At 42.9% G+C, this 24,638-nt stretch overlaps 2 protein-coding genes across 8 annotated transcripts in view; both read left to right on the plus strand.

Moving 5' to 3' along the window:
- Positions 1–7,046, plus strand: part of erfl1 (Ets2 repressor factor like 1) — a 90,468-nt gene extending 83,422 nt beyond the window's left edge. For all 3 annotated transcript variants that reach the window (XM_035634930.2, XM_035634969.2, XM_047335098.1), the window contains 3 exons: positions 896–1,073; positions 2,706–2,835; positions 4,444–7,046. In XM_035634930.2, coding sequence (XP_035490823.1) covers positions 896–1,073; positions 2,706–2,835; positions 4,444–5,255 — 1,120 coding nt within the window. In that variant the 3' untranslated portion in view covers positions 5,256–7,046. The remainder of the gene's footprint in view (positions 1–895; positions 1,074–2,705; positions 2,836–4,443) is intronic.
- Positions 7,047–9,716: 2,670 nt separating this feature from the next.
- Positions 9,717–24,638, plus strand: part of arhgef1b (Rho guanine nucleotide exchange factor (GEF) 1b) — a 40,407-nt gene continuing 25,485 nt past the window's right edge. For 4 of the 5 annotated variants that reach the window (XM_035647109.2, XM_035647026.2, XM_035647268.2 and 1 more), the window contains exon 1: positions 9,738–9,849. The gene's annotated coding sequence lies outside the window, so the exon portion shown is untranslated. Of the gene's footprint in view, positions 9,850–24,638 lie in introns of all 5 variants that reach the window. The other variant, XM_035647353.2, reaches the window with a different exon arrangement.

Consider the following 24,638-nt stretch of genomic DNA (forward strand, 5'->3'; position numbering starts at 1 on the left):
ACTGTGACACCTCAGTGGGTGGCACAGGAAACTGGCATGACGGCGGCTCGACGTGCCCAGCGGGAGACACCTGAGGTCGTCGCCATGGAGACGACTCCTCCTTGCAAATGTGCTTTGCTGCTGGAAACAGTGGCCTCTGCGTCATTCACGCGTTTCACTTTCAGAGTCCCAACTGCCTCCGATGATTCAAATTAAATACCAGGATGAAAACACTGCTCCTCGTCAAACATCTCATTCTGATATTAAGTCAATTATTTTCTCTTTAACAGTAAAAAATACAAAAAAACTATTCTGTTGATCTGAATTAAATCAATTTCTTTATTTTGTACTTCATGGAACTTTTTTTCTTTTAAGGCAACGATAATTTTCAGGATCCCAATATCTTTCCATTCACTTTGATATTTAATCATGGTATAATAATATACAATGATGTATAATAACCCATAATATTTTGGGTGATTGATTAATAGTCTTGTGCATGCTGAAAGGATTGTTTTTGTTATTGTTGTTGTTCTGTAGTTTTTTAAATGTTGTATGTGAAGGTCCTCAGACACTCAAAGGGATTCAGGAATTTGGCTTTTTGTCTGATATGAGCTGAATAAAATTTCCCTTTAAAGCACCATACTATATTGAATGGAGGCAGGTCGACATGAATTGATTTGAGGAAGGAGGAGATGAATAAAAACAGTGGGAAATCAGCATAGCTCTCGCCCCGCAGCGCTGGAGTTGTTTACTTATCCTCTTCTGTTAGCGATGAAATACAAAACCTTGATGTGAGCATTATATTAATCTTCCCCTACTCTTTTAATTTTCCTTTATCCTCTTCCTTTTCCCTTTATCCTTTATACCCCCAACTCCATCCCTGCTTCAATATCCTCTCCTCTTTCTTTTGCAGGTATTATTACAACAAGCGCATTTTGCACAAGACCAAAGGGAAACGTTTCACCTACAAGTTTAACTTCAGCAAGGTCGTGCTGGTGAACTACCCCATCCTGGACATGGCCAACTCCCCCTTCTTTCTGGCCCAGAATCACTTCAACGGGAACTCGGCCACACCGGACTGCACCCCAGAGGTACGGAGGGTTGGGCGGGAGGAAACTAGATGGATAGATTTTGATTTATATTTTGAGATAACTGCGAGATGCTGCACTATCTGCATAAAAATGCAGATAGTGCAGCATCAGTCATGTATAAAATGAACATTAATTTACAGCCTAACACATCTGGGTAATGAGACTGATATATAAATTATAATTTTTTTATTTTATTTTGCTATATGACAGTGGATATTAAGAAATTGGTATTTAGATTCACATAGAATAAAAAGAAGAGAAACCTGCACCAAACAAAAAAATCACAAGACAGCTTTTCTATTAATAGTGATCTAATTCAACTGAATGTTTTTGATAAGCTCCTGCTGTGCATTTGATTTTTTTTATAGAAAGGATGGATTTCATGATATCTCATGTACACTGTCTCAAACAAAAATGTTCTAATTAAGTTGATAAAGACTGTTATGACTTTACTTGCAGGCCTGTTAAACTGCTCAGGTATTAAGAGGAAATAAAACAATGAAGACATCCGTTTGAATGTTTCTGCGCTAATTTAAGGACTAAAGCCTCACAATTTTTTTCTGTATACTCAATTTTTTAACGTAGGTGTAAGTGTTCAGATAATTTCATTTTGAACAACTAACGTCCTATAAAAATGCGCGTAACTTTAAAGTACAGTAAGTGAGAATCATCCATCATCTGTCTGTGCCATCTTTAAGACGGGATAAGGACAGAGCGACTCTGAAGACGACAGTGGAGGGGGGGGTTTAACTTGTCCTTAAAACAAAAGGAGACGTTATCCCATCCCTCTCTCATCCCCGTCTCCGATGGCGTATCCATCTGTCATCGATTGAAAATGAAAGAAATAGAAAGCAAAGGGGTCGCGTCAGATCAGATCAATGGCGGGTCATTAATGCGGTTTGTTAAGCAACGCAGATCTCGCAGCTTGGGAGTACAGTCTCGCCTTTCAAACTTGGAGCTGTGAGGTGACAGATACTATTGATCCACAGTCCTTGTAGGGGGAGAACAAAAAATCCCCCTTTGTCCCCTTGATTCCTGAGATTCAACTGTTCCATTTATTTATTTTTTTACCTTGTCTCCCTCTCCTTCACATATTTTACACACCCACACACACACACACACACACACACACACACACACACACACACACACACACACACAGCTGCCCTACATCCTGAATGGATGTCATTTTCCTCAGATCTCAGTCCTATTCGTCCTGTGTCCCTGCACACAAACTGGGGCCACAATCCCTCTCTCTTCTCGTCGTTTATCCTTTGTGCCCACGGTCTTAATCGCTGGTCTCCGTTTGACTCTGTACTCTTCCTGTCTTTGAGTCTCTGAGCCTCCGCGTCCTCCCACCTCCCTTTTTGCCCCGACTCCCATGGCGTCCCGTTTTATCCTGCCCTTGCTGCGACTGTGTCACCGTTTGCATCACACTCCATTCGGCGCCGCTGTCAACATGTGACTTCACTCCGCGGTCGCACAAGCAGCACCACGCGTTGGGATTTGTAGGAATACATGTGCTTTATTTAGGAAGTTGTTTTTGTGGCACTTGCTCATTTCTGAAACATTTGTCCCTTGTCTCTCTCCTTCTCTTTCTTGTTTTATTTTATCTCCCTCTTTGTTCCCCAGGCCATACAGTCCCTGTTTCCCCGTTTGCCAGACTCCGGCAGAGGAACATCCCTGTTTGATCGAGGGACCACGGCACCGGGGCCTGAGGGAGACAAGCTAAGACTGGACACATTCCCTTTCCTCAGTTCAGGTGAGCTGACAGGAGGAGAAAACTTGGTCAGAAACTTTTAAGTGCCAGTGAAAAAAAATAGGAATCTTTTAGTATCCCGGGGACAAAGCCGACTTCGTGAGGAAAAAAAGACAGCTTGTGAGGGTGTGTGTTAGGTGTGTGGGCAGAGAGAGTAGACACTCTTAGACAAAGGGAGGAGGAGAAGGAAGTGAAGAGGGACAGTAGCAGAGTGGAGAAAGGAATGAGGATATAGAGAGGCATGAGCATTTATTGTTAAAGGAAATAAGAGAGATTGTTTTCCCAGTGCTCTGCACAGTGAGGCTGCGCTTCAGGTGAGACGGGGCCAGGTCAGCTTGTGAATTATGTATATGAGCAGCGGTCAGAAGCAGGTTGAAGGCTGGAGAAGTCGTCCACATTTTTTTCAGCGCGACCGTTCGCATTTTGTCCCTCAACTAAATGCATCGTGGATTTACACATGCGAGGCTGACGATACGTACAGAATGTTAACAATGTCTGCCTTTGTTTGTTTTATTGCGCGCTCTGTATGTGCATCACAATGTGTATGTATAGAGCTAGAGAGGTAGTATGTAAACAGACACACACACACACACACACATGCAGTCTTCATCACACAACTCGCCTCCCCCCTCCACCCCAGCCCTCCCCACTCGCTGTTTGTCCTCAGGTCCTATACCCCCCCTTCCCCTTCTCACCCTCCTCTCCCTCCCATGTGTCCCCGCTGTCCTAATCCCTTCCCAGGCAGGAAGGCCCTAATTGAGGGTGCAGGCTTCAGTTTGTGGCCTGTGGGCACCCATTACTGTGTTTTCATAAGCAAGTGAGGCCTGCCTGACTGATTCAATATTCATGTGTCTGCCAGCTACTCCTGGCCCAGCACGCAGAGACTTCACCACTGTCAAATTAGCCCTGCATAGTAAATAACGCAGTGAAAGAGGGAGAGAGGGAGAGACTGGGAGAGAGAGAGAAAGAGAGAGAATCTTTGAGTTGGTTGTCAGTTGGAAGGAAGTACACTAGGTTGAGAGGCAACACTTTTTGTCTGTTCATTAAAATTGAATTCCAGCATCACCACAAATGTACCCCTTTATTTTCTTTTATCAATGATGCTCGCAATGAACCAAGTTCAAATATGATGCAATTTCTGCTTAATCTAAACTGATATCTGATCACACGTCAGACAAGTGGCGGGGGGGGGGGGCTCAAGAGATCGACGGCCTATGAGTTTTTCTCCCTGTCAGTCATTTAACCTACATGAGGTGACGGTGGCAGCATGTCTTCAAATATTTCAACTAACATAAATAATACAACATTAGGACGATGTTAACTCGGCTTGATTAGTCGATTTAATTTTTCTTCAGACTGCAGTGCAGAATCTTTGTGTTCACCTCTGGTTTGCAGCGGTGTGAAGTGGGTGTACTACACAGTAATGGCATGCATAAATGAACCATCAGGTTTTTGTTGAAAGCAACCATGCCAGAATTGCCCCCCGTGGCTCCTGATTAGAATTGCTAATACCACTGAGCATAATTAGTGAACATTCTTGGATGTTGTATGTCAAGAAACCTTTGGCCCCTTTGAGTTCTAACCTCCATCTCTGGATTCTCTCTGTCTTAGGTGCCCCGTGCTACTCCAAACCCCCGTCTCTGCTGGGCCCGTACCCTCGCAACCCACCCTTTGACTACCCCTGGGGCTTCAACCCCTACCTCCCAGGGGCCTTCTCTCTCAATAACTGCCCCAAACTGCCCCCTGGCTCCCTCTACCCCTCCCAGTTTTACCCCAACCCTCTGCAGAGCAGCCTTTCACAGCTGCCTCACCCCTTCTCCTCCTTGCTCCCCCCTGGGGAGGCAGGTGGGGGTGAGCGGGGAGCGGCAGGGCAAACTGGAGGGACAAACGGCACAGCGGGTGGTCAGCCAGTCAGACTGTGCCTGCCACCCTACCCAGGGAGCCTGTCGATAGGTCGGACGGACATTGGCAACGGGCTGACACTGGGGGAAAGGCCGGAGGCCAATCCCCCAGGCACGGTGCTGAGTCTGGGGCTGGGAGCGGTCGGGCTGGGAGCCGGTACTGGGCCAGGCCGGCAGAGCCCCACAGAGAGGAGAGGGGGGGTGAAGCAGGACCCGGAGTCGGACTCGGACCTGGAGATCACAGACCTGAGCGACTGCAGCTCGGATAATGAGAACGAGCACGAATTTGGCACGGGGAAGGAATCCAGCCTGGCGAACCGAGCACAGATCCTGTTGGACGGGAAGAAAGGGAGCGCGCTGCCACCCATCTCCTCTCTCCCCCCGCCAGTGTCACCGCATCCTCTGAAGAGCCTGATCCCCATCAGTCCTCCTCCGCCATCCCTGGCGCCGTCACTTTCCCCCGCCATGGCTCTGCATGAAAGACACAGGGAGACAGAGACTCTCAAATTGATACACAGCTAATACATTTTCTCCCGCGTCCGCCATCTTGCAAGTCTATGCTCTGATAACTCTCTTCTTCTCTCCTTTCATTTCTCCGAGACACTTTTTCTGCTTTTCAAACGATCAACTCGCTGATCAGTCTTGATAGATACTTTTTCCAGGCAAGGCGGTTACGTTCTTTTCTTCCAAAATTTGCAGTTTCCCTGTTTGCTGTCTAAGTTTTCACTTGCCTACAGTCCATTACACTACCGACTTCTCCATCTCAGAGCATATGGGGCGTTCACTCATTTTTTAAATTTTTATCTTGTCCTTTCTGCTTTGATCTCTCACACCGAATAATTGCCCCGTGGTTTGTAGACATGTTTACGTGTTGCGAGCGGTACTCTACAATTTGTTGTCCTCAGACAAGCCGTAATAGAAGGCAGTGAAATAGTAATACAACAGTGCGATGTCAACATCATCCATATACTAACAAAACAATACAACAAATAATGCTCACATCGACCCAGTGTTACAGAAATTGTAATGTAATATATATATATGTATTACATATAAATCATTTTCGAGACATAGTCAAATACTGCCACCTAGTGTTTCGTTCAGTCAAGTCGCCCTCAGAGAGATTGTCTCATCTCAACAATCTTTTTCTTGAAAGTGCTGCCCCAAAGTTAATATTGCACTTAATTTTTTTTTTACATGGTGTTGTTTCTTGCAGGTCAATTCACATGTTTAAAAAAAAAATCCATATTTCTAATAGTGCTAACTGTGATAGTCTGTGAATATTTATTTTGTCCCGTGGTTCAAGTATTTCCTGCACATTTTTTAAAAGGGAAGAAAAAGAGAGCAAGGGGGAGCTGGGCCAATCTAGAGCTTTGTATTGATATTTCTGTGTATATATTTTAATATGGTGTACATTACATTTAATTATTATTCCCTATGATAATATTTAGCTGTATTGTTGTGATTTAATTCAGTATTTAAACATGTTTGGAAAAATTATAAGCCTAGGTGTATCAAAGTTTAAATTATTAATGGCAGAAGCTCTGCACTCTGAAGGTGTTTTTCTATGATGAGGACAGAAGTCACACTGGGAATTGTCTCTGATTTTTCTCAACCCCAGTTAATTGTGCCCTTTGGTCATTTTTGCCAGATGCCCAACGTTACAAACCCTTTGGGTTCAACTATATGCCAGTAGACTTATTTTTATAGTTAGCATTCGCCCAGTGTAACTGTACTGTAATTAGTCAAATGTGAATAATACTGGTCTTTGCATTTTCTTTATTAAATCCTCCCCTGAAAATCTGTTTTGATTATTTTGCAATCAATGCTTTTTGTCCATGCCAGCAGCGGGGCAATTCTGTTCGCTTGAGGACGTGAAAAAAAAAAAGAAAAGAAAAATATTCAAAAACTGTTCATCGGTTTTTGACCAACACCCTTTATCTGGCCCAGTTCGTCAGCGCAGAGTGATCAATAACTCATATTGTACAGCTTCGTAGCCTTTATAGCCTATGGTTTGTCAAACAGTGGCAGTATATGATTAGTTGTGAAAGCTCTATTATAAAGTTAATGTAAAGCTCTATGTTTTGAGTTGCTACCGGAGAGGCGCCGTCACCTCCATGTGAAAGACACCAACCTGCAGCTGTAAATACTGTTTCCTTTGTGTGTGTATGTGTGTGTACACATCCAAACAATGACAATGCAGTGGTTTTACCTGTCATCGCTCTGTTTTACTGTAAAGAGGAAAAATTGAAAGTGCAAAAAAAAAAGAAGAAAAAGATTAATATCTTCAAAAGCAATAAACATTATTCTGGATAGTGGACTGTTTTTGACTGAGCTTGTTGAACTGATTATCTGTGTCACAGTGACAAATGTACGGTGACTTCCATTGAATTTCTTTCATGATCTTTGAACTTCACTGCAGCATTTTCATCACATTTTCAGATACTGAGCCATTTACAGCAGTGTACACACATTGCTAATGTGGTCACCATGGTATATTTTCAATAATTGGAATCAAACTACATTCATTTGAGCACATTTAATGTGTCATAGTTGAAATATGATATAAATATTATAGGTGTGCCTGCTGATATGTGCCCAATTTGAACGTTTGCGTTTCTTAAACCTTAAAGCAACCTTTCTTTCGCATACCGGCAAAAAATTTGATAACAGAAAGCTACATAATAATAAGCATTAGCTTAACACAGAGATACACTGTGAATAAATGTCAAATTAAAATTGAGACATTTGATTTAATCTTCGCAAATTGATATTGATTTCTGTTTTCTGTTTAAACAGCCCAAATTTTGTTTCCACTTAATACAATTAACAGACATATTAACTGAATTAATTCAGACAGGGGATGATATAATTGATATATACATTCTTGTGCTGATGGTAATTTCATAATATGTGATTAGTAATGAAAAGATGGTATCCCTCACTTAGCTTCTTTTTTTTTAACGAATTTGGCATGTTAAAATAAGTGTTTTCCAGGTTTAAGGTTCATTCCTGTTCTCACTGGTTGAAAATATACAGACAGGTAAGGGCAATAAAGTGAATGATTTATTAATTATTATTAAAAATTAAAAACATTCATGTGCTTATAATTAGGACATCAGGGAAAATGTAATGTTTCCAGTTAAAGGCAGAAATGAAAAGGCAATTAGATGTGTTGATAACTGCAGACGCAGAATGTGAGTCACCAGTCTGAACATTTTCTTGAAGATCAATTTGACTTTTCAATGCTGAGAGACAACCTCAACGGAAAAATAGATTTATGTTCCCAAGAGATGAGCAGTAATCAAAAAAATATCCAAATACACCGATCAGCTAGTGTTAAAAAAACCCACTGACAGGTCATTTACATATCAGGCAGCAAGTGAACAGTGAGTAATTGAAGATTTGAAGTCAGTTCTTGGCAGGTTTGGTGGGGCATTCCCATGGTACAGTGAGCCACTGAAGTGGTCAAGGAAGGACAATCTGTGAACTGGCGACAGGGTCATGGGGGCTCAAAGCTTATTAATGCACATGGGGGGGGGGGGGGGGGGGGTCCCCACAGAAGAGCTACAGTTGCACAAACTGCTATAGAAAAGCTGTCAGAACAGATAGTGCATCACTGCGTATGGGGGCTGCATGGACTGGTCAGAGTACCCATGCTGACCCCTGTACTGGGCATGTAATGGGCGTCAGATCTGTACCATGGAGCAATGGAAGCAGGTGGCCTGGTCTGATGACTCCCATTTTCTCTCACACCATGTGCATGGGGAGGGCAGGAGGCTCTATGGGAAAAAGACAGTCCGGCGGAGGGAGTGTTACGCTTAGGAAGCCTTTGGTCCTCCTGGCGTCAATTATGTGGGTGTTCCTAAGGTCCACATTTTACTGTAGTTGGATTTTAGCGTCTTATTTTAAGCCAAAATTGACGAGAAGTCCTCAATGTTGGAAGATGTTTGAGCCTATATGGAATCGACCAAAGGGCTGTTATTTTCCCTGGAGGAAATTTGAAACTCCAGACTTTAATCTGTACAAAAAAAAGCCACAGCTGAGCTTCAACCTGAAGGCTTTACTGAAGATACAAGTCTGGCCTATTTCCCCCTTGGGCCATGCTGGATCGCACAGGTCAGATTAGACCACCTGATCAGCACAGTGGATGTGTTTTGGTTGGGGTTTTTTCCCCGGATTGGAGACATGTTGTCCATGTTTGTCCACAGGGTGGCGTCTGAGACCCAGAAGCAGAAGTGAGGCAGCGCGGGACCGAGCAGCAGGGGGGTGAAAGTTTGGTTTCGAGCAATCAACTCCGCAAACAGATGCCTCGATTTCACGACGGACAAATGTCCCTTGTGTTGTTCAAACAGCTGTAATCTCTCCGGACTGCCGTCACAATTGGGGTTTTTTTTTATGGGCCGTAAAAAGCTCGGCGATCAGACCAGCTGTGAAAATGAACATAGGCTAAGTGCTTTACATACTTCTAGAGCCTGCTTGATTAGCAACAAATAATACGACTAATTTAAGAGTCTCGGACACGGAGATGAGAGAGAAATCCGGTTTGTGCAACAGAGTTGTGTCGGTTGTGTCAAGTTAATGTCGGAAATTGGCTAATAATTTAGCCAATATACGCATTATATTGAATAGTATATTATAGTATATATATATATATAAAACTCCCAAACAGCCGTGAATGCCTCAGTCCTCATTTAGAAATACTCAAATGTTCAGTAGCCCGTAGCAGTGGGGACGAGTTTCTGTGTAACACAGTGCGGAAACAACCTCTTTAAAGGCTTTACTTTTAATTTAATTTAATTTTTTTTTAACTTGGAGCCGTAAAACATACTCAAACAATAAGTTACATCAGTACCGATGTTTGTGTCGGACACGTCGCACTGGATCATTTCGGAACAGCACATATTTATGTATCTTCCCCCCGCAGCTCCCTCCCGATCACCCTGTGCTTTTTTTTTTCTTTTTTTTTTTTTCTCATGTGTACTTCCGCGTACAATGTTTTTTTTTTTTTTTTTTTCTTCTTCTTCTTCTTCTTCTTCTTCTCACTGACACACGGCAACTTTCGGGACAGGAAACCTATCGGCCGCTCTGCCTGTCGCTTTCTCTGACTTCGAGGGTGAGTACGCGGTTCCTTCTTTGTGAAAAAACAAAACAAAATACTTCACGAACGCCGCAAAGCGAGCGGACATTTGACGGCGTTGTTCGACAACGTTAAGACAGAGTCGGGCCGACGCCGAGGGCTTCTCCCTCCCCGACGCGCTCAGCGCCCCGCAGCCCGGGCGGCGGACGGCGGACGGCCGCGTCCACACGGAGGAATGCGGCCGACGCGACAACACGTCCTGCCCAAACGCAGAACTCACAACGGTCAAATGTAATCACATTTTTTGGGCGAGTTATTGTAGCACCGGAAGAACCCGAGGCCCTTTCAGGGGGGGGACTCGAAGCAGGAGCGCGGAGCGTCACTTACGTCGGTACAACAACTTCAGGTGTAGACAGAGTTGGGCCGTGTGCTCTCTTTTCTTTTTTTCTTTCTTTTTTTACGACCTGACCCGACTCGTTTATGTCTCATCCCAAACTGCAAATCACTGTAATATTCCCACAGTCACAGCCACGCCGTGTCATTGGCCGTCGGCGGAAACTCTGTCGCTGACCTTGTGAAAGTTTGATGTATTTTCTTTTTCTATTTTTATCTTCTTCGCAGGAGAATCTTTTGGGATATTTGTCATGGGAGTAAAAGTGGCTGTTTCTCATAAGGGATGAAACGGATCATATATCCCCCCCCCCCCATGCCTTTGTTGTTGTTGTTGTTGTTGTTGTTTTCGTCTGTGTTCAGGCAGTGTGATTACAGACGCAGGTAATCCATTCATCCCTTTGTTTTCCTCGCACTCATTTGTCAACATTGTTTTTTGAAAGTAGGCCACAGTATTGCTGACAGGAGTCCCTCCTCTCCTCTCCTCTCCCCTCTGGACCACATCACATCATCCCATATAGAAAATGTAGAGCGAGGGGGGGGGGGGGGGTAGTCAATGTAGACAGTGTTCAATAATTAGTGTCTGCATTTAATTGATTGCTCATGATAATGAGTTTTTTTTTTTGTTGCCTCGTGAAACAGACGACATTGTCTCTGCTGAACAGGCGGGAGTTTCCTGCGCTCACAGGAAACTGCAGTTGCTGTTCATCGGTTCAGCGTCATGTTCCTCGACGCAGCCGTTAACCTCAGATAGGAGGCCGGGACAGTGCGGCTGCCAGGCAGGCTTTCACGCTTTCATTAGTTACCTCTCAATGGACAACACTATTTTCTCATTTATCTCATTTTTTCCAGGTTGGTGGGCAACCTGGAAAGCCTGAGCTCTGTCTGATCAAACTCATTTTAACAGTAAATGTGTATTATGGTTACGTTCACTAATCATTAGACATTGCTGTGTGTGTGTGTTGCAAGGGGCATTGCTACTGGCAGTTTTTTTTTCCTGCAGACAGTGACGCGGTCGCAGCCAGCCGCTGCGCCCCAGAGGCCCCATGTGAAGCAGGCGCTGCCACTTCTTGTTACGTTCTGCTAGACTAGAGAGCACCGCACTTGTCATCTCTCTCTCCCTCTCTCTCCGCAGCGTTTTACAAGTGCAGGCTTGTCTCGACCCCAAAGGCTAACTTCTCTTCCTTTTAAAGGAATGTTGGCTATTTAATCTGAGTTGCTGTGTTGCTCTCTCCCTCGCGGTCTCTGTATTGTTATAGGCCTACATAAACTCACCCGCATCCACCTCTCAGGGGGCAGGAAGTCAAACTCGGGCTGGTGCTACGGCGAGGGGGTAACAGTCGTTGATTGCCTTCACGAGAGATACCCAAGAACTGGAGTGACAGATAACGGCACCCACAGTGGAACAGCTGGGGGGGGTCTTCAGGGCCTGGAGATGAGTTAAAGGCAAGCTAATAATTTACTATAGTCAGGATTGAACATCAATAGGAACACAGGTATTCTTCTCTGCGTTGCAGTCAGATTGACAGCAGATAATGAGAGACAGACTGCACTGGTCTCTCCACAAAGTTAGCAGGGAAATCTACTGATTCTTGCTGAATGGGCTGTGTGTGTGTGTGTGTGTGTGTGTGTGTGTGTGTGTGTGTGTGTGTGTGTGTGTGTGTGTGTGTGTGTGTGTGTGTGTGTGTGTGTGTGTGTGTGTGTGTGTGTGTGTGTGTGTGTGTGTGTGTGTGTGTGTGTGTGTGTGTGTGTGTGTGTGTGTGTGTGTGTGTGTGAGAGAGTGTGAGAGAGTGTGTGAGAGAGTGTGAGAGAGTACATAGGTGATGATGCAACTCTACCCCATAACCACAGGTGATCTTGGAAGTGAGCAAGGTGTCACTGTGTGTTGCTGTACGTGTTTGCAAGGATTAAATGAACTTCACAGCCATCCAGAATATGTAATGCAAATGTCACAAGTACTGTTGTAAATCAGCGAGAAGGTTTTTTTTCTTTTTTGCATCATTTTGATTAAATACCTTGATTTGTCTGGTATTTACTAGATTATTAACTGGGTTCACCTCGAACACGCATTTCCGTTTGGTTATTTTATCTCTTTAAATCGCTTTTCAAATGTCAATTGCACTGAGGTTGGAAACCTCTTTTGCGTGACTCAGCAGAATAAACAGACACAACAGTACCATGACAGAAATCAGCAGGTCTGTTTCACCAGAAACATTTTGACATGTGTTTGTGATAAAAGTAATAATGACTGAATTGCATGTAGATGTTTTTTTCGTCACAGGGCCCTGGTATTGTTAATGGTTTCTCACTGCTGCACTGTCACGGAAAGACTAAGGCTCTGGTAACTCCTCATGCACTCATGGCCCTCTCTTTATCAGTTGTTTACTCTGCAGTGAGCTGGAAATTGAGATTTTGGCCACGGATTCTGATGATTACCATGTTTGCATCATCTACTGTATGACAGGTGTAATGTCTCACGACTCGGATTTTTGCATCAGCGAGATGTGACAACTTGCATTAGAAAGCAGTGCTGTAAACACTCTTTGTTCCACTGAGGGAATTTTTTAAGATGACAATATAGTAAAATGCACTATATGGTAGAAGACGAGCTAACTACAGACACCATCAGTTAGTAGATATCCTGACTTATAACCGGGATATGGGTCAAGCTCCAAAATACATATCCCATAATGCATCTAAATAGTGTCCCATCCTGTCCTGATAAATGGCCACATATTTAAATTCCCACTCACATTATCTAACAACAGGTTTCCTGTTTTAAATTGGTCTACGAGCCCATGACGAGATAACCCTGATGACATCACCAGGGCGACGTCGCTGGTATTTTCTCAGACGTTGGAAAGTTTCCTCCGGAGCCGCAGAAGACATTATAAAACATTTTTTTCATCAGAAGTACACTGACCTCTGTCTATTATTGGTGGAATATCCCTTTAAAATTAACAGCCAAACAAGTCTCCCACAAAACAGATTTGTACTGACTTGGTCTGCCCTTGACTGAACTGACTGTGAGACAAAACATTGATTATTGTTTTCATGAGTTAATTTCAGTCCATTCGTCGTACATGTAAACCATTAACTGTTCAGCTGTCATTCGGCATCAGCCCGTTCACATGACAGTGATTTAGAAGTGAATCTGCTGTAGCTCACATTAGGTGCTGGGTGGTATGTCCAAACATTTCTATCACAGTATTTTTTCAAGATGCTGGTAGTTTCTCTGTAAAACAATATTTTTCTTCATGCCTGCCCCTTTATATTGGCTTATAGTGGCTTATTCTGCTGTCAGGAGTACAGAGAATATATATATAAAAAAACATTTAAATGTTATCATGTTTAGTATATAATGAAGATTTTGATTCCTATTGGCTTGTAACGAAACAATTTATTGTGTACTTTACACACTTGGGGAATTTAAACTGCAGCATTGTCAGACAGATGCTAAGATAGTTCTATAAACACCCTTTAACATTAGTTAAATGCTGAAAGTGTTTTTTTAGTATTCATAAAGACATTTCTCAAATGTTGTATACTGGCACTACTCAAGGAAGTGGTGTATATTACCCAGCCTGAGCCTTGGGGAGGAAATTGCACAAGGATGTACTGTATGTCCTCGCCATAATTTGCTACTTATTGAAACATTACAGCCGTTGACATAGCTATATTACAGTATGGCGGTATGTGAAAAATCCATATCGTGCAACAGATTTATACTGGTACACTGGATGAACTGGTAAAGTGCCAGGCACCGGCTGTCAGGTATTTTGCCGAAACACAAAGAGCTTGGTGTATTCACCTGCCAATCTGTCATCTCCCTGCTGTTAGTCAGGACGACTTCAAGCTCTGCAAGACTTCCTTCTCACAGGATGCGAGTCATGCGTGTGCAGCAGTGATATTCACCCTGAACATAATGACCTCTTCGGGGGCTGTAGCCTTTATGTACTCTCAATCTAACTAGGCCCTGTTCATAAATGGCGTTAACACTTGGGTGATCCGATCACAAGTGGAAAACTCTACTAAAGTTCACACCTATCATTAGAACGTGTCTAAGTGAACACTTAAATCTCACTTCCCTGTTCTGTATGTAAATAAACCTGTACTTCATTGCTGTTTGCAAAGACCAAATGTGTTCATATTTTTCTAGCCATTCTGACTATAGCTATATTCAGACTTCAACTCCAGAAAATGTCCGCAAAATTGCCTCCGGACATTTTCTGGAGTTTGCCGTTCACATATGACAAACGCAGCAGGAGATTTTCCGAGTCAGACACGTACGCAAAATTTCCGGAACATTCTGTGCTCGTCTGGGTAGAGCCTGTAGGAGGCAGGACATGATGATGATTCCGCCTTGGAAAGCAATGTTTTTGGTGACAGTCATCGACACTGAATCTTCTGGAGATGTTCCTGCTGTATTCTCACATGGGCTTATTTCTGACATTTTCTGGAAATCTTTAAGAGGGGTCTGCCAGGAAAAGTTCCAGCAAATGTCCGGCGCAACATTTGATGACATTTACATGCTCACAATACAGTTCAGGAAATTTTAATATAGATAATCGATGTATCGGAAACGAGCAAGCCAGAGGTTGTCAGCTGTTAGTAGGCAGCCCTTCAAGTGTGGCCCACATGCCGCCCCAGACCTCCTCTGAAAGTGGTCGGAAGAGTGATCTGATGTCATTTTGCGTCCTCAATGCGTCTTGGGTGCATTCACACCTGTACCCAGAGCTGTCTGCTTGAGATCGGATCACACCGAAGGTGAACGTTATTTGCCACGTCTGAACAGGGCCACAAAAAGAGGATGCTGTTCAAGTTCTGCACATACGTGCGCTGCAGCAGCTGGTTCCACACACAGTGGAAAAAAAGTGTGGAAAGAGTTACATCCATCTGTCCAAGTGTGAGTCAGAGGGACGACTGGCAAGCTGATGTGTGTGAGTGAGGGAGAAAGCAGAGAATGAGCTCTTTCATTTGAGAGTCAGAGTGGAAAACGCGAGACTAGACTTCATAGATGTTTACGTTTGAGGAGTGAAAGATTGGGGGTATGGTGGGGTGAAAGGTCCTCCGGTCTGACGGAGTGTGTGCAGACAGTGCGCTGACTGTATGTGAGCTCCAAGGCCTTCACAAACAAAGACAGGACTCTTGTGTTTGTGATGTTGTAAGAAGTGTTGTAACTGTACAGATAAACGATAATGGGCATGTTTGCAACGGCACAATAACTTGTAATTTCCTTTGTCATTGTGAATGATAAACATGGATAATTTTCTCTTGATTAAATGCCAAACAACCAGTGGTCTAGTTCCCACCAGTAAAATGTACCAATTATTTTTAGTATAACTGTGATGCTTGGTGCAGATGGGGCTTTATTAGTATCTGTCCTGATTTATTACGGTTTGTACGGTGTATTCTTTTTGATAATCACATAAAATGAAAATCGCAGTTTTGAAATTTTACACAAAAATTCATTTAGATGGATAGACCAACCCAAATGTTTCTTTACACTGATCTGTGTTCTCTGTTTGTGTTTTGTAACGAGGAAGCAGAAGTCACTGCAGTCGATGGAACAGCGTGGACATTCTGCTGCGTTCTGTTTTCAGTTTAGTCATTAACATCTTAAACGATGACAACTTTTCTCATTATTCTTGGTCAGTTATAATGCACATCGAAAATTAGAATGTGTCAAACATGGCAAAAAAATGTTTGATCATCATATTTCCCAGCCCTAGCTTTGAATTAAACCCGACACTATCTCTTGTTTTGAATGTGTTATTTGGCTTATCTTAAATCTTGGCTATTCAAAGTTGGATTCATTATGCATTCAAATTGGAGTGAAAACATTGATTATGGTCAAGTAGAGAGAAAAGTCTGGAATAAAGATTGACTCATCCCTTCATCAATCTATCCTGAGGTGATACCTCCAGAGAGGCAGTGAATGTTGCATATTTGGATTGCACACTGTTGGCATGAGGTTAGCATCGCGAACCAAGGTGTGCTGCTTGTGTGCAGAGTACAAAGGTATTTTTGGCAATGTTAGCCTCAGCTTTGACTCCAGTCTGGGCAGGATAAATTCCTTCCAGAAACATTCAGCATGTGCCTTGCTATTGCTGCTTTTATTTGGTACCGGCTTAAAATCCGATGCAATTGCACACAGGACACACAAACGTATACAACATACTTTCGAATGAATGAAGAGCAGTTTTTGTCCCCCAAATGTTGATTACAGATTTTTGTGTTTGGCCTTAGCAAACGCACACACACACACGCACGCATGCACGCACGCACGCACGCACGCACGCACGCACACATGGAAGCAGTTAGGCCAAACTAGAGGTTTACTCTGAACTGCCAATCCATGCCAGTCGATTGGCCCTGGCCAATCAAATGTTTCCATGGAGCCAGTGACCTCTATATGGGGACATGCAGAGAGTGAGAGGATGGAGGGGGTGGGTTTGAGCTGAAGGGGGTTGTAGTTTGTTAGAGCGGGAGACTGAAGTGTACTTTGGCTCTAAGTGAAGTGGAGAAAATGAAGAGAAGTTGTGTTTGAGTTGAGCAGTAGCTTGGGATTCCTTGTTTAACATTACATTTAAAATCTTTACAGACACCTGGGGAGTCTTGCGATGAGATTTTTTATTTTTTGGGGGGGGGTTCAGCATCATTAAAGACCTCTGAGGGCAATGTCTACTCAACTGAAATCATGTCCAGAGAAGGTCAATGACTCTTTGCAGCAGTTGTTTCCAAACAAAATCATATGAAGAAAAGGTCATTGCAGTAAAACTCTCAGGAGCTGTAACGATGGTGCAAACTGGGTCCTTTTTAAAAAAAAATAAAAAATTAGAGAATCCAGTCGGATTTAACAGAATAATACATTTTAGAAAAAGCAGCAACATGTAAGGCAGGATCCTGTGTTGCAATGAAAAAGGGCCTGCCTCTGTTTTCCCGGCTGTGTTGACCATAATCTTATTTTAGCCGCTACGTAATGGTCGTTAAATTACATAATTGGCCCTTGTCTGCTGGCCATGAATGCACCGGCTGTTTTGGAGCGATTGTACAACGGGCTGCTTTATTTTAGGCTGTAGGTGGAGGAGGAGGAGGAGGGAGGTTAAGAGAGAGAGGGGGAGAGAAACGTGAAACATAAGATGTGGAGAGATAACACATACAGAAAGAAAGGTGAAAAAATGTCTGGCCGGTCATATTCTTAAGTCTTCATCACAGATGATGAGCCAATCGCTGGCTCACGCAGTCACTGATGTCACACCCCTTGTACACTTTGCTCTGACTGTCTTCATTATCTCACAGTGTACATGTCCTGCTCTGTGTTCTTACTGTCGGTACAGGGACAACATACCTGCCCTGACCACTGACCACTGCTCTGTCATTGTTATCTGAAAATGTCTCATCACCGTGAGTTGATGGTTCTATTTATGATCAAGCTGGTGTTTGCAACCCTAAAATGCTTGTGCTTTTCTGTGAGGTTAATCTTACGCTTTCAAAGGGGGTAATCGTGTGATTTAGTGTTTTGCGCTTTTAATAAACTGGAAGACCAGCAAGAGACTGATTTTATAAAATGTGGCCCAAAACTAAACGGCAGAGGTTGACGTGTCCTGGCTCTCAGGCACTAGTATGGCAGTGCCAAAACGCTGGATTCTGCAACTTCCCAGACAGCAACTTTAGCGTTTTTCATTAGATCTTCTGTTAAATGCCCATGTTTTATAAACTACATCCCAACAAGTCTGAAGCCAAATCCAATGATACCGCTCTGATTTTCTCTGTTAAACGCCTGGACATGCAGTTTACACACTCTCTCTCTCTCTCTCACTCTCACTCTCTCTCTCTCTCTCTCTCTCACTCTCACTCTCTCTCTCTCTCTCTCTCTCTCTCTCTCTCTCTCTCTCTCTCTCTCTCTCTCTCTCTCTATCACGCACACACACAGACACTGAAGCCGATTCCCCTTGGTCTGTTTTAACTGAGGTGCTGATCACTGTCAATTCTGTCAGCTGCAAAACCAAAACTGTTACGGTTAGAGTTGAAAGCATCAAGTATGAATCTGCTTGCTTGCGTGCGTGTGTGCGTGTGTGCGTGTTTTTGGAAGCAGATGCACATAGTTGTTCAGCTTTCAGGTGTAACTCTGTGCTCAGACACAGTTCGGACCCTTATGTGCTTGTTAGACTTCACAGAGTCTCTCACTCTTTTTCCAGGGCCTGTTTTTTTTTTTTCTTAAACTTTCTTTCCACTGTTGCTGCCTTGTTCTTCATTTCCTGCTGCAGTGATGCCCCCTCTTTTAATTTTCCCCTCCTCCATCGCCCTCTTCACTAAGTGCCTTGCTTTCTCCCCCTGTTTAGTCTATAGGGTTCATATAGGCTAGTGCTTGCAGCCACAGTTGTGTTTACCAAGTTTATGATTGCAGTGTAGGTCTGGAAAAGTCAGACACAGAAAATGAACAGGCTGACGAAACATTTGGAAATCTGTGGAAATATGGGGGGGGGGGATTTTTAATAAGTTACACTAATGTCTGTGCATTTCATGAAGTTTGGGATCTCACTTTAAGAAACTATTTGTGACATTTGAGCAATCAATGGTATCTGTCATCTTTATGGCATCACAATGTAAATTGTCTGCACATGAACCCTGCAGTCACAAACCCATCCTTTCCTGTTCACACTCTTCTGTCATGAACTCTGTTCCTCATTTGTTTGTCGCTGGGTTTCGTTCACACTGTGCAGAGTCTGCCTTTTCTGGTTCCCATGCGAATTCGGAGACGAGTGGAAACAAGTTTTGTTTGATTGAATTTATTTACGGTCACCTTTCTTACACAGAGAGACTTGTTGGCTCTTTTCTCTTCAACCTTTTCTCTCCCTCTGCCATGCTCTCCTCCTCTCACTTTCTCTCTCTCCCTCTTTTCATCTGATAGGTCACACAGGAAATGGCTCTGATAGCTTCCTGAGGAAATTACACCCACTTCCTGTCTGTGTGCCTCCCCATTTGCCACCTTCCTCTCCCCCAATAATTTTTTTTCTCCCCCTTTTCTTCTTCTTTGCTCGGGCACCTCAGGGAGCAGCAGCTGGGGGGAGCACTGGTGCTGGTAGGAATCCCCCCACTCAGTGCTAATGAGGCTGAGGCCTGATGAGAGAGCCAGATAAACAGCAGTGCAAACACAGCAAGCGGTGGCCATTAGCTGCTGGGCTATTCTGGGCGCTGCCATCATATAGTACCTAGAGGACAGGACACAGCCCATTGTGAAAGGGTGTAAGGAGAGAGCCCATACAATGGATTCTGTGGCCAGGTGCACCAAGCTATTTTTATTGTTTTCAGTGTAGGAAGACATACACACTCCAGTTGCCTGTTTGTTAGGTATAGCTATCTATAACTGGTGCAGTCCTGCAAGTTCATGGATAGTGTTCAGTTGTCGTTAAAACGGTTTTAGAGATGTGTGGATGCACCTTTATGGTCATTTTTGTGTTGTGTTATGCAAACAGGTGTTTCAGCTTTTTTGTTTTTTTTCCCATCCACATTGATAGCAAAGAAGGTATTTTGAATAACCGACTATCTGCATAATGCATTACTGTTCGACAGCATCGCAAACGACACCTTTAAAAAACATCATACAGTTGAATCAACACTAGTTTCAGTAAACACTGTATATAATCCATGATGCGTTGCACGACTGACAACTGGGCGTGTTTCAGTGTACGTTTACCAGCAGGTGCATTTGCTGTTATTTGGATGGTTACATTTACCTTCCTACATTATGATCAACAGCAGCATTGCACAGACCTTTGAGAGGATATCATTATTTGAATTTTACTCCTCAACACTGCACTGTAGTATTGAAATTATTTTAACTCCCATAATATTATATGAATATGTTAACAATTGGATGTAATATAAAGCCACTAGTAAGTAAGAATTGGTGATTGTAGCATCTTTTAGATTAAACTGGTGGCATAAGCTATGTTCTTTATTATTCTTTGAAAAAAAGACACTCCCTGTGAAAATGGAAGGATTAGATCCCTTTTTTCCTGCTATGGTTTCTTTTTTTAAAACTTCCCCTCAATGTGAATTAAACATTTTTAAAGAGTAACTTTTTTTCAGGCCCAGAATTATACACCTCTGACGTCTGAACTGTGCTGCACTGCACCTGTAACCACACCCAACAATGATGCCACTCTGTACTTGCAGTGCACCTGTTGCCTAACAAGATTATCTGGAGTATTAAAGTCCTCCTTCACTCAGAAATATGTTTGGCTTATTGTTATTCGCTTTGTAAGTATCGTATGATGCTGGTATTAACTTTGAGCTGGTCTCCTGGCACTGACTCTCTGCTCAGCCCAGAGGTCAGCTCAGCTCAGCCCAGACCATGTGATCATGTGTCTGCAGACAGACTTGGTCAAATCTTATATTGTTTCTCGCTGTGCACATGTGTGCAAGACGTGCATCAGCATGCATAATGCTTGTCTTTGTGGTGATTCTTCTGTTTAGCCCGTAAATGCTTTGGGCGACGCCTGATGAATGTCTGTGTTATGGTCATTCTGCACTAACAAGCTGGATGAATACTCACTGTGGTGCACCTGCATGAATGAACCCTGCGTCATTTGACCTGGTCCTGGTTCAGCTCCACCAAACACATGACCGCTCACCCCTGACAGTCATCATCATATTGTTACTGCAGGATTGACACGTGTGGTCTCCTCCGATTGCCGCATGTACGCTTTAGATGCTCACTTGGGGGTGAGGTCACCGCTTGACTCCTCATCTGGGTCAGATGGGTTTCACTAAAACAGCAACAACCTTTCATTGTTATTCTTTTTTTATTTTTTCACAATAGACGTGGTCAATCCAAAGAGCCTCATGTAAAATAGACTCAGTAGTTAAAAGGCAGCAGCGTGTAACCTGGTGGACATATGCAATGCTAAACTGTGATGCTACTTAGTTTGAATGAGGAAACCGGTGCAGGGTTTTTTTTCCTTTTTTTTTCCTTATGAGACCCCAGGCTTGGTCAGGGATGAAGAGGAATGTTGTTGTAAAGACCAGTTGTCATAGAACACACACACACACACACACACACACACACACACACACACACACACACACACACACACACACACAAAAGCATGTACGCTTGATGGCTATCATCAGATTGATGCCACCTGACACTTAGTCAGTCCTGGAATGTGATAGGGGGGTGTGGTTGGCTGGGTGGGTGGGTGTGGGGGCAGCTGCTGCCTACTCTCAGCACCAGAGCTTATCTCGGCACTTACGGGACATTCTGTTCAAACACTACATACTTGTCGTCCCTTTCTTTTTCCCCCTCAACCACGTCTGTATCAGCCGGGAAGGACCCCCTTAGTTTGGAGCTCGAGACAGCGATCGTGCACTAATTAAGGTGACGGGAAGAGAGAGTCTGGTTACTGCTGAAAGTCTCAGACTGTCTCCATCTGTTGTCTGAACCGTGCCATATGTTGGAATGCAATACTTGGCTCCTCCTGGGCAGAAGAGGCTCCCACTCCTGCGTCTCCACAATCCCGGTGCTCTTTAAACTCGGAGCGGAGCTGACCTTCCCCGCTTCCTTTTGAGTAACTGTAATTAGCTTCCCCATGCCGACTCCAATTTATCTCTCAGAGTATGAACATGCATTGCAGTTACTCCGATATCAACCGAGTCATAACAATAACAAGGGTTTGGCCTCAGCATCTCCTGCGAGGAGGAGGAGACTGAAAGGCTGCGATCAGCGTGGTTTTGAAAAAAGGGTAAACTTTCCCTCAAAGTTTGACAAGAAGTCTCTGTTAACTGCTAACTTGTCAGTTAACTGAAATGGAATCTATCACTATCTGCAAACTCACTTTAACAGCCTCACTATCAAAAAAAATCTCATTCACAACTACAGTCAATAATTGATCGATTAAAAAAAAAAAGTTTTTTGAGTTAAAATGCCATTAAATGTCGTAAAATGGTGACATAATGTTGATTGTGTTTCCCAAACCCTAAGATGATGTTTAGTTTTGTCCGCAAACCAAAGATATTAATTTTTCTGTCATAGAGGAGCAAAGAAACAAGAAAATATTCACATTTAAGAAGCTGAAATCCAACCATTTTCCCTTTTTTTCATAAAAATCCAATAACTGATTCATCGATTATCAAAATAGTTAACTGTTGCAGCTCTACTTTTAATGACAACAGCTAATGCTCCATCGATAGTGTGAAAGGCCTGGTGTCACAGACCAGATATATTGATATTGATATAAAACCCTCTTAGGCAAGATCAAATTTACATGATCTTCAGATGACGTAGGAAACACTAAATAGATGTCTCCTGACAAATGAGTCTGACTGACGGATCTCACTTTATGAAGTTCTACAGACCAAAATGCTGTCACCAAACAAAGTGAACAAACAAAAGGGACCACACGTTGTGCAGGAGGATCCCTGGTTCACCTGTTATTCAAACCTGAGCTGTAGCAGTGAAAGCTTTTCATCTTTCCACCAGGAATTAGCCATTTCTGCTTTGGCACCTTTAGCCAGTCATAGCTGTGGTTGTCATGGTGATCTATTGTCATTGTCTTGGTGGCTTTTGACGGTTCACTTTGGTTAGATGCTCTTACCTTTTCGATACCACGTGTTCAAAACAATTCGATCTCCGTTAATTTAATTATATATCGAAGTATTGAATGTGAAAGTTCTCAATTATGCAGAGACATGCCCCCTGACAGTTATACTTTTATTTCATTAGATTATTATTGTTCATTGAAGGTATAGGGAAAACATTCAAGATGAGTATTAATAATGTTGGTATGCGATCATGATTTGACTTTTTCTTGACCTGGATTTTGTGCTATGCCAGTTGTAAGTTCAAAAAAAAGAAATTAATAATCTTATTTGCGTCCCTATACCTTTTTTTCTTTTTATCGTGGCATTGAAAGTGAGATTTTTTTTATACTAGTATCGTATCTTAGTCTACAATTTTGGTATCGTGACAACCCGTGTGTGTGTGTGTGTGTGTGTGTGTGTGTGTGTGTGTGTGTGTGTGTGTGTGTGTGTGTGTGTGTGTGTGTGTGTGTGTGTGTGTGTGTGTGTGTGTGTGTGTGTGTGTGTGTGTGTGTGTGTGTGTGTGTGTGTGTGTGTGTGTGTGTGTGTGTGTGTGTGTACAGATGTGCGTTCTGGGCCCTCGCAGTCCTGTGTCTCTCTGTTTAGCTAACCCCTCCTACGCATGTTGCTCGATCACTGGCCTCTCTTAACCCGCAGCCCACTGGATGTGGCCATGAATCCATGAATGAACACATTCTCTCGCTCTCCCTCCATCTCAGCCCCCTGACAAACAGCTCTGTTCCTCTCTCTCTCTGTTTCTGTACAAAAACTTACCTTGACCTCAAAGCATTCCTGCCCGCCACCACTGTACACACACACACACACACACACACACACACACACACACACTCTGTACTCGGTCTGTAAATCGATTGTGGTTGTGTACACAGTTACATTTCCTCATAAACTCTAACCACCAAGTGATTTTTCTTCTTTTCACTGAGTGTGAATGTGTGGCCTGCACAACCACACACATTATTCACCATGATTAGACATACAGTACTGTGGAAACATGCAAACATCAACAAAAAAACAACAGGATTTAATTGAGTTATCTACGTAATGTTTTCAGTTTGCATATCCAATCAGAATAGTTTCTTATGGAACGTTTTACATTATGTATTTTGGGGCAAAACATAATTCACTTGAGGAGTGTCTTTGTAGAAATATGTAGAAAGGGGAATGTGATATTGATAAAATCCTCTATTGCAGTATGATTTATTTTATGTTGGGGTATTTTTGCATAACGAACTATAAAAAGATAACATTCATAGATAAAGTAACCATACACTAATGTCTGTTTTTGCCTTTTCAAATCTATCATAAATCTGACAAATTAAGTTATTTAATGTCAATGATGCACCAGTCCTGCAAATCTAATGTTCCCATAATCTGTTCTGCGCCGAAATTATCTGAAATACAACTAGAAATATTAAAGATACATCTACCACAATAGAAAAAGTATGGGTAATTCTGACAACTGATACATTATTATGTCCTTAACCGTAGAAATAATTGATTATTATAGTAACTTTCATGTCAAGAGCTTTGTTCAAAACATGTGCTTTTACAACCTACATGTAAAATTTGCCTTACAGCATGAAGCCAAAAGAGACGACCACAACAGTCCGACATAAAGCAAAATATATCATGAACATGTTTTTACTGTATCAAAATAAGAGGGATTTAAATTAACTAAAATCAGGTATTGTATTAGAGAAGTTATTTAAAATGGAAAATCCTCTCAGCTGAGCAGATATTGTCTGGCAGGTCGTTTCAGTTTTTCTGGGCCTTGATCACTTCTGGTCTTCTGCCCGTCGAACCAGGGTTTGCATCCCACTCTCTCACTT

Source organism: Scophthalmus maximus, chromosome 1 (genome assembly GCF_022379125.1).
Source record: "Scophthalmus maximus strain ysfricsl-2021 chromosome 1, ASM2237912v1, whole genome shotgun sequence".
NCBI lineage: Eukaryota > Metazoa > Chordata > Actinopteri > Pleuronectiformes > Scophthalmidae > Scophthalmus > Scophthalmus maximus.